Source organism: Protopterus annectens, chromosome 14.part0 (genome assembly GCF_019279795.1).
Source record: "Protopterus annectens isolate FY-2018-M chromosome 14.part0, PAN1.0, whole genome shotgun sequence".
Taxonomy (NCBI): Eukaryota; Metazoa; Chordata; order Ceratodontiformes; family Protopteridae; genus Protopterus; species Protopterus annectens.
The window spans coordinates 347916471-347937498 of NC_056748.1; the positions used below are offsets into that span (position 1 = coordinate 347916471).

Here is a 21028-nt window from a genome sequence, read left to right on the forward strand (position 1 = left end):
AGGAGTACAGACAGCTTGAATGAAGGTGGCATAGGGAAGTTGTCCTACAAATTAAGTGTTGAACACTAGAAATCCAGTCATCAGCTGTTAGATCTTTAGGCTGTCCGTCCTTGAGCAGCGACAAGTATGGCCACTGTATTTTTTTTTTCCATTGGAACCAGAACTCCTGTTTTATTTTTTCCAAATGTACTAGTAGATAAAAGTAAAGAAATTAAACAGATAATTATGTTCTTATAGTTCCATATCTGCCAAGATAAACATGATCTACTTGTTATGGGAGGAGTTCACCTCTCTTCTTCCTTGCTACTTCCTGAAATGAGAGGGAATCCTAATTAGTCTTAGCCTCTTTTGCCAAGGATCAGTTTTGCTATGATTTTAGGATAGTTCTTTGTGGGCAGTTGTCTTTCTAGTTGGTGCTTATCTTGCAGGAAGCCGGAAGATCTAGTACTAAAGTATTACATGGGAAAGGAGAAAAGTTTTTCTTGATAAATAATCATAACGTTGCTCAAAATACTACTGGCATCCCTCATATGGTGCAGAACCTTTCTGGCCTGTTTGAAACTGGCCTTTTTTATCTTTTAATGTAACTTGTTCAGTCTTTCTGCTAATTGGCTTCTATGTTCCCACTTTCCAAAAACTCTGTTATGAAATAGTTCATCAGTGACGTCCTTTTTCTTAGACCACCCAGGATACCTCTCCATCCAACTTGGGAGTTGGACTTTAAGACTGAGCAGCTCTAAGCACCCTTTGAGCATACCATGTTTAGTTTTCTGTCGCAGAAGACCCTGTTATCAGTGGGAATCATCTCATCCGGGAGTATCCCAGACCACCTTCTTTAATGTGCAGAGAACCCTGTTCTGCTTTCCAGAAGGCCAGAATATTTTTTAAGGGCTAGTCTTTCCTCTTTGCCCAAGAGAGTTTCAAGATTTGCACTAAAAACAGTATATCCGGAAAAAAAGGGGAAGGGGTTTTTCATTTTGTATATGTTCATGTACAGCTGAGATGTTACACCAGTGATACCAAAAGTATCTGACATTCAGATCATCTCTCTCATCTTGTTTAAACATGGCAGACCAGTACCAAAAGACTCTGTGGATTACCTTATTCTCCTGCCAAGTTAAGACCCTGTCGTGGCAGTTCAGGGTTCTACTCTACAACAGTAACAGCTGTTACTGTGGTTTTCTGATTCTCACTGTGTGGAAGTGAGAAATTACCATGTGGACATCTCCACACATTTTGCAAACTGGAGATTCTTTATAGAAGCAGAGTACGGTTAACAGCAGCAATACTGGAAGGCATACTCCAGCTTCATCTCCAGGACCAGGTCAGGGTTCAAGTTTTTTATACTGTTTTATTTAAAAAAAAAAAAAAAAAAACTTTAATTACTGCAGTTTCATTTGGATGTATTGTGCCTTTTTCATGCTTAGTGCACATATTATTCTGGCTGTAATTGTTACAGCCATTTTACCTTTAGATATTTATAGAATACAGATAAACCAACTTCATGTCAGACAGTCGAGGCTTACTTTTAACTTCCGATACCTTATTGTTATGTATATAATTACATTACTGTTTTTGCTTTGTCCTTGTCTTTGGAATGACTTGCATCATTTTTATAATGATTTTAGCACCTTTGTGTACGGATGCTCACTATATCTGTAATTAAACTATAGAAATGTAAGATTCCCCGACATCTCACCCTTACCTTTTATGTCCTTTGCTTTTAGGGCTGGATCATTGACTTGAGGTAAACAGTTCTGCAATGCTCCTTGTCTAACGGAATTTTTTATGCATGTGTGTATTGTACATAGTCGATGCGTAAATGTCTGTTTTTTCATTCCCTGTAATCTGGGTAGTTATGGGGTGACTGAGCATATATGTTTGGATTTTGTGTGTGTGTACACCTAAGATGCTATCTGGATATAGCGTTTCTTTTGGAGGGGGTTCTTTGGCCCTTTTGTTGATAGGGGGAATTGTTCTACTTGGTGATTACATTGGAATGTTTAAACCATATATGCTGATGACCATTCATCTTTAAATATGAAATAAAAATGGCAAATATTACTCCTTTTCCCAGCCTATTCAAATTTAATTAGGACAAATGGATAGGTAACAGCAAATTCACCACTGGTGTAGCACCCTTGTCCTTCATTGATAGAGGCAACATGTAAACTTTCTGTTCATCTCTGGGTCATTCTTACGCAAAATATATAACCAGGCTTCTAAAGATCACACAGATTTATAGCCTGACAAGTACCCATGAACGTTTTTTCAGCACAAGAAGTAAAGTGGTACATTGATATGGGGATGCCTGCCCTGGTTTTTGAAATCTGGTCAGAAGACACCTGCAGCCAGTCCTATTTGTATAGAACTCTGTTGTCCTATATTCAAACAGAAATGATTATGGTAAGTACCCTTGTACAACTGTACTGTTACCTGACATCCTTATCAGATACTTCGCTGCACCAGTGAAGTGTAGAAAAGTGGTTCTACATGTCTGTTTTATTTATAATGCATTGTCAGCCTAAACAGTTCTTTTTTTGCTTTTTCCTCAGATGGCTGTTTTGGATATAATGTAAAGACCTGCATTGTTCATTATTTCTTATTTGTTTTGTTATTCAAGTTTCATGTTGTCTGATTGGCAGGTATATGAGAAGTGGGAAGATTACAAAGTCAACGATATACTTGAAGTTTATGGCATTCTGTCTGTGGAACCTAAACTAAGTGGGATGACTGAAAGGTAAAGTTTGTGGCAGTATGCATATGTTAATAGCTTTTAATTCAAATCCGCCATTTTATGCTTTTATAGTCATTTTTATGTAGTAATAAACTTTATATCCTTACAAGCATAATTGGCAGAAGTATAAAATGCATATTAAGATCTGTGTGAGTGATGGAGTAATTTTTGGTGTCAGCATAACTGCTTAAGTGTTCAAGTTTCATACAAAGATGAACATGGTGAAAAGACAATTTTATGCACATCTACCAGTACTACTAATGGAAGTACATTTACTTTTCAGACTGTGTCTTTTCAGACTATAATGTTTAAAATACTCAGGAAATAGTTTACAGTAGAGTCTAGTAGACCTTACTTTGAGGTCCCCTCTGCAGTGGCAGAACACTCTGTGTGCTACCAATTTGTGCTAATTTTCAAGATTTTCTCTGTCAAACTTCCATTTGACCCTCTAGATCTTGCAGGCATCCATGTACTAAGGCTAAGCGATACTGATTCCCCTGGAGTCGCAAGTTATTTCTCTCTCCTCATGCTGTTTGGCTGGCTTACTTATGTTTTTTTGCTGAAAAGTTCTTTTATTTTGATGCCCAGAAATTAGAAGACCTTCAGTTTGAGTATTCACAGCAGACTGTGTCTATATATGGCTGTCAGTTTGTTGAATGTTTACTTTGTCAAGTGCCAAGAATAGTAGTAGAAATTATCAAAAATGCATGTTGAGGGCAGGCGATGTTGAAGCAAGTGTGATCTAATTTGTTTGTATAAGTGTGGGTCTGGATTGTTAATGCTGAAAGTTTCAGAAATATTAAGTTTCTCACTGTTATTGGTGGAGTATGTGTTAGCAGGTTAGGGTTAGAGTAAGGTCTAGGTAAGGAGGTAGACTTTACTGTTGTGCATGTGTACTGATGTATATGTTGTGTGCCTGAGTGTTCTGTGTAGTGATAATGTATAAGTAAGAAAACAAGAAAAAAAGTGCCTTTTGTGAACTTAATGATAATGATACAGAAAGGGTTTATCTTTAATGTAAGATGTAATGTGTGGGTTGGAGGCAAGGACAGGATTAACTTTGTTTAATAAGGTGGTGCACTGGGTCCCCCCGTTTCACCTTACTAATGCATGCTAACACTAGCCCTGTTCCTAACCCCAACCCTACACCTTACCTCAGAAAGAATTCTTTCTGTATCACTGCCACTAGACTGAACATCCACCTTGAAAAAAAACTTCCAGTAACACTTCTACTATTTAGCCACATTGTGTCTGGTGTTAATGGTTTATTTTTGATTGATAGGGGAAGGAGACTGATATTTTTCATTTTGAGATTGTTACTAATGTTCAGTTGCTTTATTTTCAAACATTAGTGCATTCTAATATTTGACAGGCCCATCTCATGTCCCGAGTATGTGTATAATATAAATGAGTGTATATTTGTGTGTATTTATAGGTGTATGACACTAGTCATACATTTCCTTCATTAAACCACAAGTTCTTCAGCTTTAATGCTCAAAATGTAAATTAGCAGAAAAAATATTTTTAAAACACCTTTATTGAATTAATTGACATAGGGAAATTTACATTTATACAAAAGTAATCAAAACTGTATTAAATTAACATTGATACATATATGTGATGTATGCTTGTTATATAACCTAAGCAACATTTCATAAATTATTCAATCCCTGCCCCCTTTTCAAACAAAAAAAACTTTATTAAACCATCACTTACAACATAAGCAATCATTCATTTATATAAATGAAAACAAACTACACTGACACACTGCAAGTTGCAAACATTATACATCATTTATAATCTCCCTAATCATTTTCAGTCAAACATTGCATAGCTCATTTAAGTCCTGCCTTCTTTTAAACCTTATTCCTCCCCTGTATGTATTATTTCCACAGTTCCCATTTTTGCATATGTAATTTGCTCCTACCCTTTTTTAAAGATCTCTATTCCAGTTGTTTTATCTCTATTGCTATATTCACTCCTTCTAATATAGTTGGTTTAGATTTTGATTTCCTTTTTCTAGTAATTGCTTTTTTGGGCAGCCATCTTAATTAGACACAGCAAGGCTTTACCATGTCCAGGCAATTCCGATTCTGTATCATAGCTCAGAAAAATCATCTCCCTTGTCACCAGGCTTGCTCGCCCAACATCTCAGACAGTGCATCCCACAGGCAAAGTCCACCAACCCACTTCACTCCCAGAAAATATGTTCCTCCCTCTCTGACAAGTTGGTCGTGCAACTAAACCATGACAGTCATATGAGCATGCAAATTATACAAATATACTGTGTATTTGAGAGTCCGTCTTTGAGATATGACTTGACCTCGTAATGTAATAACTAGAACGTTGTTTAGCAACAGGACAGTCACTGGGGAATGTTTTTGAGGACTTCTGGAATACTTTCAGGAACAGGCAATGAAATGTTCTCTGGAACAGGAACATTGGACAAATCACTCAGAGTTAGTGTTTGCTCTATGCAAAATGTTGCAACACTGGCTCGGAAACCAGTAGTAAATGTTTCCAATTCCACCTGAATTCCATATCTTGCGAATGAATGATGTACGATCCCTATTCTTCACACAAATGTTTCACAGGTCCCATTTGGTCAAATCCTTTCACTGTCTGCATCCTCACTCTCTCCTTTTAATAAATTCAGAGGTTTGCTGGTTTTATTGTAGTAAGACTTTAGGGACAAACACTTCTTTAGGAATTGAGCTTTTACTGCTTTGTTGTTGTTAGCACTTGGAAACAACAAATCCCTCCTAATTGGCAGTGTGGTTCTGGCTTGTTATGACATGAACCTCTGGTAAGGTGAACCAAGAAGATTGTCATGAGGTATGTTTCTGAGATTTAGAAGATTTATTAAAAACATCATTATTGTCATATTTAGACTTTTCCAGCAGCTGATTTGCTCTTTGAACTGCACGTTCTGCCAAGCCATTTGACTGAGTATGAAAGACTGCCTGTAACATGAACAAAGTCCCACATTTCAGCATGTGTGTTGAAATATTGACTTGTAAACTGTGTGCCATTGTCAGAAATGACTTTGTGCGGACTACCATGGACTGAAAAAATGTGTCTTCAATTTAGTGATGATAGTATTGTCAGATTAGGAAGTAGGTCAATCTTGAACCAATTTGAATAAGGGTCTACCAATACTAAGTAATGCTGACCATTCCATTCGAAAATGTCTGTAGCTGCTGTTGACCAAGGTAGTTCAGGAATTTGGCTTAGCTGAAGTGTTTCTTTTTGTTGATGAGGATTAGTACTCTTACAACCAGAACACTCTGAAAGTTCCTTATCAATATATTTTTACATAGGCCAAAATACTAGTCCTCTCATCCTTCTTTAAGTAGAATCCGTTCCTGGGTGGCCATGATGCAAGATCTTTAATATACTCTTGTTGCAAGGATTTTGGAACAATCACTTTTGGACCTTTCATGTTAGCATCTTCCATCAAAATCTCGTTTCTGTAAGGAAAATACTGCCGCACATCTGGTGGCAAACAAGAATGCTTTGACGGCCGTCCTCGACTGATAAAGTGGTTGAGCTTCTGGAGAATTGGATCTGAAGCTGTGAGTTCTAAGCTCAAAGACGTGTGGAAGAAAAATTTTTCACTTCCATGACTTCAAACTCTGGTTTTCATTTTCATGCTCTTCCGTGTTTTTTTCTGGACGATCTGGATAAGGTATCAGCAAGATAAAGAAGAATGCCTTTTGTGTAAACCAAGTGAAAATTGTACTTTTTCAATTTCAGCATCTATCAGTGTAAGCCTGGACCTACTAGCCTGGAGCCTTGTCCTCTTAACACTGAATGAGGTACTCCCACAACTGTGCTCACCCTTCGCCTCAGTTGAAGCAGTGACACTTAAGTCAAGCCTGGTCCTGAGAATCCTTTTAATCAGTGGAAGCCTGGACCTACTAGCCCGGAGCATTGTCCTCTAACACTGTACGTAAATTAGCTCTGGTCTAGCAAATTAGTGACTCTGTACCTCTGTCTCTTACTCCTGATTCCCTTCGTACAGCACCCCTACTGTCTCCAAAGCACCCCCTACTCTACACTGCCTTACTTGTCCCTGCTTATTCAACCTAACACCTCTTATTCCCTTTAACTGGATGCCACCGTAAATAGTCTGTATAACACCCCTAACAATACTATATTTCTATCTGTAGCTATATTAACCTTATGTATAGCAAGTCTTAGCCATCTATTAGTTTTATCACTGTGCTCCTATTGCATTAAATTTACCCTTCTGCCTCCCTCATGCAGCTATCTAAAGAAACATCCCCTCTACACTTTCCTTTCTCATCTTGAGCTCTATTCTCACATATAACTTGCCTTATGGATTATTTTCATAGCGCTGCACAAGGGAACTGAGCCATCCCCCTCCATTCCCCCTAGCTTCTCTTGGGCTCACTCTGCTCCCCTACCCTACCTCCATTCCCTCCCACCCCCTCTTTCATTAGGTTTATACCTAACCACACCCCTTCTGCCTCCTGCAATCCTCCACCTGCATCAATCTCCTCCCCTCCCCCACAACTCCACACCACACATTTTCAACCATTATGTCTCAACTCATTTCCTTGCTAACCAGTACTCTTGTACTCCACCTTCTGTACCTCTTGCTTAGCTCCACCTCCCTCCACTCGGGTACCATCAATCCCCTACACTCACCTTACTCCTTCTAGCCTCCCCCAACAGCCACACACATGCTGTCATTAGCTCACAGCTCTACAACACAACTACCTTTCTCATCTTACCTTTCAAACATTTGCCCACTCACTGTACTTATCCTTCAACTCTCAGATATGTAAAACCTAGCAATAAAATCAGACAACTAATTCCATATAGTATAACACAAATTGAGCTCCAGGCTGACGGCCACCCCAACCCAGGGCCACACACCCACACTCGTCCTTGCCCAACCATTTCCCTTTCCAGCCCTACACTAATCTCTAGCCAACATGCTACTAACCACCACCCCATCTCCCCACTTCCAAAACCCGACAGCACTGACCTAGTCTTTGTAAACTCTAACCTTCGTAGTATTGTAAACAAAATCACTGAATTCCATGCAGCCCTTGACACCTACTTAACAGACATTGCAGTAATAACAGAAACCTGGTTAAAGCCTCACATTAAAGACAAAGAAATTATTACAAACTGATAAAACATAATTAGATCAGACGGACCAAACAAAAGGGGCAGTGGTGTCGCCATTATATATAAAGACACTCAAACTTGAGCTATTGAATTGTGCCCCTCCCGACCTACCCAACTCCAAAATCCTAACACTCCTATTAATAAACCCTAAAAAAACTCATAACCGCCTCTCTCCCCCCTTGGCAACAACCTACCCATAACTGAAAATCATCTCGCCTGGACATCATCTAATTTTAACCAGAAAGCCATCATCCTAGGAGACTTCAGTCTGGATTGGCACTCCAACAACCCCCTCCAAATTCCTAAATCTCTTCAATTTCACCCAAACCAAAACATTTAAAAAAGCAGTCCACTCTAGATTGGATACAGACCAACAAACCCAATCTAGATTACTTAGCAGGCCTTCCAAACTCCCTCAGTGACTACTCACCTACCTTCCTGTACAGAAAACGAACTCGGACACAAACCAACACAGTTTATAAAATTGTAAGAAAAATTTCTCCCCCTCCACTTTCAACCTTCTACTTCGGCAAAGTAACACCTCTTAGAAATCTCCCAATTGATCAGGCAGTTATTTACTTCAAGAATATCTTTCTTAAAATACTTAATCTAGCACCTGCAAGAAAAGTAATATGAAAAACTAGGCACATACCTTTGCTAATTAAAGATACCATAACACTGCCGAAGCAGAGACACAGGGCATGGTCTGCTTATCACGCCACCAAAAATAAAACAAACTGCATAACATAACAGCTCTGTAACCAGGCTAAGAGACTGATAAAAACAGACTAGCAAAATTACTTCCTCTCAGACCAACAAACCCACCAATATAACACCCCAAAATGTTGACAAAACATTAAAAATCTTCTCACCCCAGCCCAAACCCCTACCCCCCACCTGCCACCGCCAAGGTTACTGAACCAATAGCTACACAATTTAATACCCAGTTTATTAACTCAATCATATCAGTTCTTAGTAATAAGACTGATCAGTCTTTCACTGTACCCTTTCCCTCTTTTGACTCCCTCACCCCCGTCTCTTTTACCCCAATCCAAACTACATAAAATCGCTGCTTTCCAAGATCAGACCTTGCTGTCTAGCTGCTGATCATCTACCTAATGAATTCCTTAAAACTGCTGCCCACTCAATAGCCTATCCCATATCAATCCTGATCAACCGCTCAATCTCAGAACAGTATGTCCCCTACCTGTGGGAAATATCTCACATCATTCCTCTACACAAAGCCGGCCCTTCTAAAGATCTAAACAACTGCCGTCCCATAGCCATCCTCTCCCCTGTAGCTAAGATCTTAAAAAAAATGCATTCATTCCCAATTCCTCACCCACCTCCTTAATCACAACTTCCTCTCCCCTACACAAAACGGCATTAGGCCGAAGCATAGTACCGACACTGCCCTACTGTCTTTCACAAACACTATTCAAGGTCCCATAATCAGAGGCCAAATGGTGGTCTCCATACTTCTTGACATGTCAGAAGCCTTTGACACAGTCTTCCACCAAATCCTACTAAATAAACTATCATCCCATGGCCTCAGCACATCAGCCTTGTCCCTAGTTCCATAGTTATCTCTCTGTCGGCAAGCACCCTGTCCCCCCTTCTACCCATCACTTTTGGTGTACCCCAAGGATCCATACTTGGCCCCCTTCTCTTTACAATTTTTAGTAACAACCTCCATTCTACAACCCAACTAGCCTCCATAGTCCAGTACGCCGACAACTGTACACTACACTAAGTTGTGCAGCCCCCACCCTCCAGGATCTACAAACAAAAATGCAAAAATCTTTTCACTATGTAGAAAACTACCTCACTAACCAACTCCTACTAAACCCTAACAAAACCAAGTTAAATGTTTTGAATTATAATAAACCCAAAACATGTCTGACCCCACTTTCAATCCTTTCCACAAACAGAAGCAAAATAGAACCATCTAACCAAACTTCTAGGTGTCACAATTGATAAACCTAAGATGTTAAGTTGTCAATCTCGCCTTCGTTCTTGCTGGATGGGTTCGGAGCCGAACCTCGGCTCCGACTCTACCTATACTAAAGCTCGAGAGCTAATTTTACCGGCTTGAGGCAACCCTATATCCCATGATGATAGGCAGTAACTACCCAGATCTCATTTGCCGCTTACGCTAGCGAGGTGCTCTTTTTACCGGCTCACAGGTTAGTGACTATTTTTCAGTAAAATCTTGGTCTTCTCCTTAGTTTTCCCCTTAGTATACTAATATAATCTTAAATAGGCTAGTTTCTTGGTTAATTTAAATGTTTTAGTCCCTATTTTTATCCCTTATCCCTGTCATACTCCCCACCCTAGGTTAGGCCTTAGGCCCTTCCGTTTTATTCTTAATTCCCTCACAGGGATTCTTAACTGTGTGAGTGTTCCTTTAGTTTCCCTGTATCCCTATTTGTTGGAGTGTGTTTGTGTGTGTGTGTGTGTTTGTGTGTGTGTGTTTGTGTGTGTGTGTTTGTGTGTGTGTGTCTGTGTGTGTGTGTCTGTGTGTGTGTGTCTGTGTGTGTGTCTGTGTGTGTGTCTGTGTGTGTGTCTGTGTGTGTGTCTGTGTGTGCGTGCTTGTGCGTGCTTGTGCGTGCGTGCTTGTGCGTGCGTGCTTGTGCGTGCGTGCTTGTGCGTGCGTGCTTGTGCGTGCGTGCTTGTGTGTGCGTGCTTGTGTGTGTGTGTGTGTGTGCTTGTGTGTTTTTTCTTCTGTCTTGTTTTTCCTTTCAACAACAATATGTCGAAGGAGACAAAGGTCTCGGGCTTCAAGAAGTGTGACTCGTGCTGTCAGAAGACGTCTCTGACAGACGGTCACACTTCTTGTGTTTATTGCCTGGGACCCCTGCATCTGCAGGACTCTTGCTCGGTGTGCCATGCATTCAGCCCAAGAGTCCTGCAGGAGCGCAGGAATAAATTGATCCTAAGGGGCTTATTAAAGCCTGAAGGTTCCCCGGCTAAGTCTGTGCCGGGGGAAGCCTTCGAAGCCACCTAAACCGTCGGCTCCAAGCTCTAAGCCTTCGGATGGTGGCTCACCTTCTGCGACATTATCGGCTCTGGCTGGAGCCGATACCTCTGTATCGCAGCTGCCTGCATCGGCTCCAGTCAAAGTCTGCTTCGGCTGGAGCAGACGTGTCTACGGCTCCATTCGCTCCATCATCCTTGATGCCCTCCACACGCAAGAGGTCCAGATCTCCATCTCTGGAGTCTATCCATTCGGCTCCGAGGTCACCGTTACTCTCGGAGCAGAGCCATCGGAGCCATTCCTCTCTGTCTTCCAGGCTTTCCAATCATGACCTTGAGAGGGTGGTAAGCAGACTATTAAAGTCTCAGGCACTGGCCCAAATGCTTCACAGCCCGTCTCATCAGACAGCGGCTACGTCCATACAACATACTATTCCTCCTTCGACTCTACCCCAGTGTTCGAAGCCGGAGCTCCTCGGAGCCGTGACCGTTTTGACGTTGGAGCAGATACCTCCCCCTTTGGCTCTGTCGTCTGCTCCAATTTCATCCATGGTGCCATCTTTAGAGGGATCCGGGTGCTTGGACTCTCTTGCCGGCTCCAAGGGGGCGAGTGGCATCGGACCCTTGTCCGACCCTGTTCTCCCTCTTGGAGCGTCTGCGTTGGTGAGTTCGGCCCCGACATCGGTTTCGGAGCAGTCACTGTCTGTGCCGGCTGGGGTTCCTAGCTCTTCGGAGCGGGAGCTCTCTGGCTTGCCTGACAGGGATGCCTTCGAGGTCATGAGGAGCGTACTGGCCCCAGTGCCTGCTCTACAGTCAGCTCCATCAGCTCCTCCCACTGTAGTGCCTGCTGATGTCTCTTCCCACTCTCTCGCCCCCGGCCATCGAGATCCAACGCCTCAGGTTTCCCCATTTGGAATATCCTCCTCTTCCGAGGTTTCTCCTGATCCATCAGGTGAACCCCCGCGTAAGAGGACATGTAAGAGGAAGCATGTGGACTCCCCTGAGTCCGTCACATCTGATACCGACTTGGATGAGTCGGAAGGATCCCCCGCTGAGGATGTCTCCTTCTCTGACATCCTTGAAATCCTTAAACAGATGGGGAACTGGTCTTCCCTTAATCCTTCCGAGGATGAGTCGGATGTCCTTCAAGGATGCATCTGCAGTCCTTACAAATGGGTTGTCCTGTCAGGCAGCCCTTCGGTCGGCCGGATTCCAAAGTCTGGGTCTGGCCTCGGCTGGTGTCGCACTTCACCCGACGTCATAGCTGCAGTTATTCGGGTATAAAGGCATCAGCCGACGCCATTTTCCCCAGTCTTTCTTGCCGCGTGGCGCCCGAAGCAGAAGCTGTTCGCAAGTGCCGGTCGGTCAGAACCAGAGATTACTACTACCGAATACTTCTACTACTACCAAAGACTTCTAAAAAGCTAAGTACCCCGTTGGGGACTCTTTCTTGCCTCAGCCGATGTCAGAAAAAGTGAATAACTGTTTAAATTGTGGGAAACAAATACCTCATAAAGATTTCCACTCTTACTGCTTACCTTGCTTAGGCCCAGACCACGACGTAGCAGCTTGTCTAGCCTGTGCTTCTTTCAACCGACGAACGCTTAGACGTCGGTCTGAATTTGCTGAAGAGTTTTTCGGCTCCGCGTTTGCTTACATTATGCCGTCGGATACTCCGACTACGCAAATATCTAAAAAACGCAAGGAAAAGGACCGACACTCGCGGTCCGCGGTTTCGGCCGAAACCGCGGTTAAGCCAACCGCGAGTGTCTCGGTTTCGGCTGAAACCGAGCAAGCGGTCCTTCCTTCAGCCGAAAACTTACCTCCAACCGAGGCCTCTTCCAACCTGGTGGAATCGGCTTCTGAAATCCCACCTGCTATTGCAGTTTCTCAGGAATTATCTGACACTATTCCCTTGGATATTTCAACTCCTGCACGTGGAGCTGCTAGGCCACCTGCAGCCATGTCTATTAAGGCCTTTGCCAGGGCTAAAGCAGCCAAATCCACTAAATCTGTGCCTGCTAAGACCCCCTCTCTCAGGCCTAGCTCTAGTTCTCAGATGCTTAGTCTAGCAGAGGATCTCATTTCTTTAATCCGGGGATCCCAACCTCACCCAGACAGGGCCTCTCACCCACCTCCAGAGAAGAGGCCTAGAGCAGAGCCCCCTGAGCCAGTTTCTACAGATGATTCCTCTGATGAGTCAGATAACACAAACCCTCCAGAGGGCCCTTTCTCCCCTTATGAAGACTCTGATGCTGAAGAGTCCATTCCTTCTGCCTCTCCGCCTGAGGAATTTTCCTTTGGGGAAACCTTGCATGCTATGAGGGAACAATTTCAGTGGCAGGGCCAGGATTTTTCAGACTCTAGAAAAAGGCTTAGAACTTTTCTGCATATACCACAACATAGACCTTTAGCCATCCCTCCAGTTCTCTCTGTTGTAGATGATGCATTTAATGATGCTTGTACTGCTCCTGATTCTCTACCTCCGGCCCCTGCTAAACCCGATAGGTACTACAGGGTCCCGGACACGCATTATCATTTGTATAAGGCTCCTTTTGCAGACCCCGAGACCATCTCCCAGGGTCCTAAGGCTGTAGCAGCTACCTCTGCCAGAAACCCCCTCCCCTCTGAAAGGGAATCCAGGTCCTTAGAGAGATGGGGTAAAAAAGTATACACTTCTGCTACTCTTTCAGCTAGGGCCTTGAACTGTCAATTCCACATGATCCAGTATCAAGAATTTATGCTAGACCAGTTAACCAAAAAGCTGTCCTCCGATGAACCATTAGACAAAAAATCTGTTCAGGAAATGGTACATAACATTCAGCAAGTCAGTAACCATTCCTTAAAATGCGGCTATGATGCACTGGAGGCTTCCTTTAGATCAGCCATGACTGGCACAGTTATCAGAAGGCATGCATGGCTAAAAGAGCAGGCCTTACCAGACCATGTCAAATCAAAGCTACTAGATGCTCCCATGGACAAGATCAATTTGTTTGGCTCTCCTGCACAACAGGTGCTGAAGAAGATGGAAGAGAAGGCAAAATCTGTCCAGACAGTGAAAGATTTCTTACAGGTCCAACCTCCAAGATTTAGCAGGAATTGGCCCTCCAAGAATTGGTCCTTTCCAGACTCCTCAAGACCTCAGAGAGGCAGAAATAGGCGTTCAAGAGGCAGAAGTCAATCCAGAGGTGCCTACAGGGGACGCCAGTGGCAGGGTAACAACCAACGAGGTACAGACACAGCCACCACCACTACTACAGGACAATCACAGTGACTTGGCTCTGACACCGCCTACCAGGCAGCAACTAGAAGCACCCTTAGGCGGGAAGCTAGCCTTATTTTCAGTAAACTGGCATTTCATCACGAAAGACAAGTGGATTTTGCAGACAATAGACCAAGGTTACAGGTTTCACTTCCATACTCTACCAAGGAAGAGAGGAATGCCAAACCTACCTCCAAATTAAAAGGCAGAAGCTCTAAAACAAATAACTCAATTACTAAGGATGAGAGCTGTAGAAAAGGTACCATCTATGGAGCGAGAACAGGGATTTTACTCCAGACTCTTCCTGGTACCAAGAAAAGAAAACAAATGGAGACCTATTCTCGACCTGTCCACTTTAAACACATTCCTCATTGTTCCAAAATTCAAAATGCTGACCCTACAGCAGCTTCTTCCCATGTTGGGCAAGGAGTCTTGGCTGGTAACTCTAGATCTCAAGGAGGCATACCTGCACGTCCCCATACGACCAAATTGCAGAAGATACCTCAGATTTCTTGCAGGATCAGAGCATTATCAATTCTCAGCATTGCCCTTTGGCTTATCTACTGCGCCCAGAGTGTTCACGAAATGCCTGGCATCAGTAATTGCTCATTGCAGGCTTCAGGGAATCCAAATCTACCCTTACCTGGACGACTGCCTGATACAAGCGGACAACAAAAACAAGCTAACAGAAGACTTGAAAAGGGTCATTTATCTACTGCAAGCCCTGGGATACACAGTCAATATAAAAAAGTCAAGGCTGATACCATCCCAAAGGATAACCTTTTTGGGTGCAGAACTGGGCACATCAAAACAAATGGCATTCCTAACAGTAGAAAAACAGGAACAACTCCCTCTCTACTTCGTGACATTAACAAAGCAGAACCAACTAACAGCAAGAAAAGTCCTGCAAGCCTTGGGTTTCATGGCATCCTGCATAATATTAGTTCCACATGCCAGACTACACATGAGAAAGTTACAGTGGTACCTAAGGAATTTATGGTCTCAGCACAAGCACAGCCTAGAAACCCAAATTCCTATAATTCCATGTTTGAAACAAGAATTCCAATGGTGGGCTCAGGCCTGTCAATCAAACAAAGGACTGCCCTTCCACAACACTCAACCAGGCCAGACCATCACAACGGTTGGGGGGCACACATGCTGGACAAATGCATACAAGGCTTGTGGACTCAAGACCAGCTGCACCTACACATAAATCAAAAGGAAATGCTGGCAGTAAAACTGGCAATTCAGGCATTCAGGCCTTTTCTCCAACAAGGCCAACTGTTGATAAGGACAGACAACACCACAGTTATGTGGTACATCAACAAACAGGGAGGCACACATTCGTACCCTCTATGCTGGATGGCTATGGACCTCTGGAATGTTTCCCTGAGCTTCAACATCCAGTTACAAGCAATTTTTGTGCCAGGAAAAGAAAACATTCTGGCAGACATACTAAGCAGAACTACCACAGATGCCCACGAATGTATGCTGCATCCAGACATCTTCAAAACCATCACAAGAAAATGGGGACTACCAGAAATAGATTTATTTGCATCCCCACGCAATCACCAACTAAAGAAATTCTGCACGAGGACGTACCACCCACTTGCTTGGAAAGTGGACTCCCTATCTTTCATTTGGAAAAACCTGACAGCATATGCATTCCCACCACTTCCTTTGATGCACAAGGTGCTATTGAAGATCAAAGAGGACCGTCCAAGGATCATCCTGATAGCTCCAGACTGGCCAAGACAACATTGGTACCCATTACTGAGGAGCATGTCTCGGGAACAAATATGGCCTCTTCCCCTAGTTCCCTTACTGTTAACGCAGAACAACTACAACACCCTGCATCCAAACCTGAAAACACTGCAGCTGACTGCCTGGAACATTGCATAAGACCAAATAACCCAAATTTATCCCAAAGGGTTAAAGACATTATCTTGGAGGCTCGCAGACCCTCAAGAAGGAAAAATTATTCAGCAAAATGGAAAAGATATCACATTTGGAGTACTGCAAAAGGAGAAAATGTGTCACTGGTAAACATTGCCAACATCCTGGAATACTTGGCAGAGCTCTTCCACAGCGGCCTGTCCTATTCTTCCATTAAGATTCATGCATCAGCTATTTCAGCAGAATACGACTTGGATCCTCCAGCCTTCTCACATCCTCTGCTCAGGCAGTTTCTCAGAGGAATTAAAAATGTAAAACCGCCTAGGAAGCCACCATTGCCAGCATGGAACTTGAACTTTGTGCTAGAAAAGTTGACACTCCCTCCTTTTGAACCAGCAGCAACAGCAGAATTACAATACTTATCATGGAAAACTGCTTTTCTGCTTGCAATCACTTCAGCAAGAAGGGTATCTGAGCTACAGGCACTAATGGCAGTACAGCCCTTCCTGATCTTCCATCAAGATAGAGTATCCATGAGAACAAATCCTACTTTTATGCCGAAGGTGGTTTCCAGAGTATCTTTAAATCAGGCTATCCACCTACCTACATTCTTCCCCAACCCACAGAACAGGGGAGAAAGACTGTTGCATACCTTGGATGTACATAGGCAATTACGCTACTACCTGGACAGGACCAAGGGCAATAGAAAAACTGACCAGCTTCTGGTAGCATATGCAACAGGAATGGAAGGAAAAGCAATTTCAAAACAGACAATCTCTAAGTGGATAGGAAACTGCATTAGATTCTGTTACTCCTACCATGGGAAGAAGACTCCAGAAAACATCAGGCCTCACTCTACAAGGGCTACAGCCACTACCACAGCTTTTCTACGAGGAGTGGCTACCAAAGACATTTTAGAGGCTGCTACTTGGAGCTCCGTGCATACATTTGCCAAGCATTATAATTTACCTTTATACTCCAGATCCCGAGCAGGTTTTGCCACTGCTGTTTTGCAAGGGATCCTAACTACACCATAATCTTATTAATCCTCCTCCCCCAGTTTGGCTATGGTATTCTACCCATTTGTAAGGACTGCAGATGCATCCTTGAAGGACATAGTACAGTTTTGTACCTACCATAAATGTAAATGTCCGATAGGCATGCATCTGCAGTCAGGATTACCCACCCTCCTTCCCCTCTGTGGTACTCCTAGGGTATTTGCCCATCCTGTAGCTAGCTGGGGGAATCTATTATGGTGTATTTGTTTGTATATATGTACATACATACTTATTTTTTGTTTGCTCTCTACTATTTGGAACCATTTGCATTTATCCAAATTTAGCCTTCCTGGAGGGCACCTGGCATCTGGGGCAAGAAACAGAGGAAAATGGCGTCGGCTGATGCCTTTATACCCGAATAACTGCAGCTATGACGTCGGGTGAAGTGCGACACCAGCCGAGGCCAGACCCAGACTTTGGAATCTGGCCGACCGAAGGGCTGCCTGACGACAGGACAACCCATTTGTAAGGACTGCAGATGCATGCCTATCGGACATCTACATTTATGGTAGGTACAAAACTGTACTTTTACCTGGAGGCTTTTGGTTCTCGACCCTCCACCTCCTGGGTGTCTCTGCCCTTCGACCCCCTTATGGAAGTGGTGGCACGGAAGGCGTGGACGGCCCCCTGATTCGATGGAACCCAACCCACGGAGGCCTTCTAAATTTATAACAGCCCCTTCTGATGAGCAATTTTTGTCTAAAGTTGTGCTAGTTGATGCCATGGTGGTGGCGGCAGCCACTAAGAAGGAACTGGCTGATCCTTCAGTGCCTATCCATCCGCCTAACAAGGAATCTAGGACAATGGATAGGTACGGTAAGCGGATGTTCTCGTCAGCGACCTTTGCCATGCGGTCGCTGAACTATTTATGCCACTTCACCCATCTTCAGAGAGACATTCTTAAAGAACTGGGTGAGGCCCTACAGGATCCATCAGCTGCTGGGTCTCAGGACAAAATTAACTCACAGCTAGGAACCCTGAATTCCATTGTCAACTCCTCCATGCGGCTTATTTCATATGCAGCAGATGGAGCGAGTAAGGCCACAGGCACAGGTGTGGCTTTGAGGCGTCACGCCTGGATGCGGCTTTGCAACTTCTCAGACCCCTTCAAGGCGTCTTTCACTAACTCCCCCTTTGATGGTTCAGCGTTGTTTGGACCTCAAGTGAAAGATACTTTTACCAGATGCGAACAAGATGGCAAGACTCTGTCTGCCGTAGGAGTCCGTTTTTCTACCCCATCTAGACCATATCCTAAGGGTCAAAAGGGTGGAAAAATGTGGTTCCATAAATCACAAGGATTCACGCCTGACGCAAGAGGTCAGTTCACCCCTAGAGGCAGAGGGGGAAACAACAACAGACGCCGTCCAAGAGGCAGAGGGGGTCTGCAGAACCAGGGTAGCAGAGAAATCCTGTCTGACAAGCCCTTCCAGCATCCCTGAGATGCTGCCCGACTGTCCACCTTTGGAGGCAGGCGGGGGAAGATTATCGCTGTACCCACAAGCCTGGCTCTCCCTCACTCAAGACAAATGGGTGCAGTCAATCATATCCGAGGGTTACAAAATCCCCTTTATCCAAACCCCAATGATTCAAATGGGGTCTCTTCCAGATGTTCCACCCAGTCTAAGGGAACAAGCAGCACTAGAAATATCAAAGCTGCTAAAAAAGAGAACCATCCAGCCAGTCCCAGCAGACCAGCTTGGATCCGGAGTCGACTCAAAGTTCTTTTTGGTACCAAAAAAACAGGGGACTGAAGGCCAATATTGGATTTCAGCAAACTAAACAAGTTTGTAAAAAGAACGAGGTTCCGGATGGTCACGCTACAGTCCATTTTACCCCTTGTGGGCAAGGACAATTGGATGTGCTCAGTGGACCTTTAAAGAACGAGGTTCCGGATGGTCACGCTACAGTCCATTTTACCCCTTCTGGGCAAGGACAATTGGATGTGCTCAGTGGACCTTCAGGATGCGTACTATCACATCAAAATGCACAGGCGCTCCAGAAGGTTTCGCCGCTTCCGGCTGGGAGCCAGTCACTACCAGTTCAGAGCCCTGCCCTTTGGTCTCACTACAGCCCCCCCCCCCCGAGTGTTCACCAAATGTATGGCAGCGGTTACGGCTCACCTGAGATGTCAAGGATTCCAGGTGTTTCCATATCTAGATGACTGGCTCCTCACTGCCACCACCAGGAGTCGACGACTTCTAGCCAGAGATTACACCATCCACATTTGCAAAGAGCTAGGTATCTCTCTAAATTTCGAAAAGTCTGCCTCGTCGCCTTGTCAGTCTATTACCTTCATAGGCGCCACCTTGGACACCGTTCAGCTCTCAGCAAAGTTAACAGAGCAGAGGGTCTTAGATATTCAAAATCATGTTCACGTCCTTCTTCAGAACAAAATTCAGGCCAGGTATGTTATGAAAGTATTAGGTCTCATGGCGGCAGCCATCACGCTTCTTCTCCTTGCCCGCTTTTACATTCGGCTTCTTCAATGTATGCTTTTCTCCCAGTGGTCCTTCCAACAGCTGCCAATGACACACAAGATTTTAATAACTCTCTCTTGCAGAAAACATTTATCTTGGTGGATGGTCTCCCCTCAAGTCCATCAAGGCAGACCTTTTACTCCCCCCCCCCCCCCCCGGTCGCCATAGTCACAACGGACGCCTCCCTGATTGGGTGGGGGGGGTGGGCATTTTCAGGCAGGACAGTCCATGGCACATGGCAACCCTTCGAATGCCACTTGCACATAAATGTCCTGGAGATGAGAGCTGTGCTTTTGATGTTGCAAGCCCTTCAAGACTCTCTTCCCCTGGGGACTATTGCAATTCAGACGGATAATATGTCCGTAGTATGGTATATCAACAAGCAGGGCGGAACCAAGTCCTATCGCCTGTCGAGAAGCACTCAGACTCTGGCAATGGGCGATCTCTTCTCAGCGGTTTCTGATAGCAACGCACATTCCCGGGAAGTCCAACATCATAGCGGACAGGCTGAGCAGAGCTTTTCTCATGCCTCACCAGTGGTCTCAAGCAATCGGTGACTGACAAAATATTTCGGAAGTGGGGGTTTCCTTGCTGCGATCTTTTTGCAACACCACAAAACAGCAAGTGCCTCGACTTCTTCACTCTCTTCCCCCCTCCAGGCCATCCCCCCAGAGACTCTCTAGTCCACGATTGGCTTCGGGGACTTCTCTACGCCTTTCCCCCCCTTTCCATTAGTCACACAGACAATTCAGAAAGCTACTGCCTTGAGGGCCAAGATGATCCTCATTGCCCCTTAATGGCCTCGACAGATATGGTTCCCTTTCCTGCATCGCTATCTTTTGGAGCAGCCTTGGCATCTGGATCCAATGCCAAATCTTTTGGTCCATCAATCAGGGCAGCTGCACCAATTCCTCCAATCTCTCAACCTCACAGCTTGGTTGCTCCACTTCCGTCCCTAGCCAGGCTTCCAATGATTTCAAATTCTGTCCTAGATATTATTGTAGCTTCCCTTAAGTCTTCCACCAGAAGGATCTATGCTGGTAAATGGCAACGTTTTTCCTTTTGGGCAAAGGCTAGCAACATAGATCCCTTCACTGCTCCAATACACTCTGTCTTGGATTTCCTAGCTGAAATCTTTCATTCAGGATCTTCTTCCTCCACAGTAAAAGTTCAGCTAGCAGCCATTTCAAGTTTTCACATAGGCTTGTCGGACTCCAGTATCATGTCTCATAAGCTTTGCAAGGCATTCCTCAGAGGTATCTTTTTACTCCGGCCTCCAATCAAAGACCCCCCACCACAGTGGGATTTAAACTTAGTTTTAGCATCCTTGATTCTCCCTCCTTTTGAACCTGCGGCCACCTGTTCCTTGAAGTTACTTTCCTGGAAGACACTATTCCTAGTCGCCATTACATCTGCTAGGAGACTATCTGAACTTCCTGCCCTCTGCATTCGCCCTCCT

General features: G+C 44.2%; 1 protein-coding gene across 1 annotated transcript in view; it reads left to right on the top strand.

Annotated features, from left to right (window-relative positions):
- The window catches only part of LOC122788982 (minichromosome maintenance complex binding protein), a 1363580-nt gene that overhangs the window by 258294 nt on the left and 1084258 nt on the right, over positions 1–21028 (top strand). Inside the window, exon 9 of the mRNA XM_044056074.1 lies at positions 2646–2740. Coding sequence (XP_043912009.1) covers positions 2646–2740 — 95 coding nt within the window. The remainder of the gene's footprint in view (positions 1–2645; positions 2741–21028) is intronic.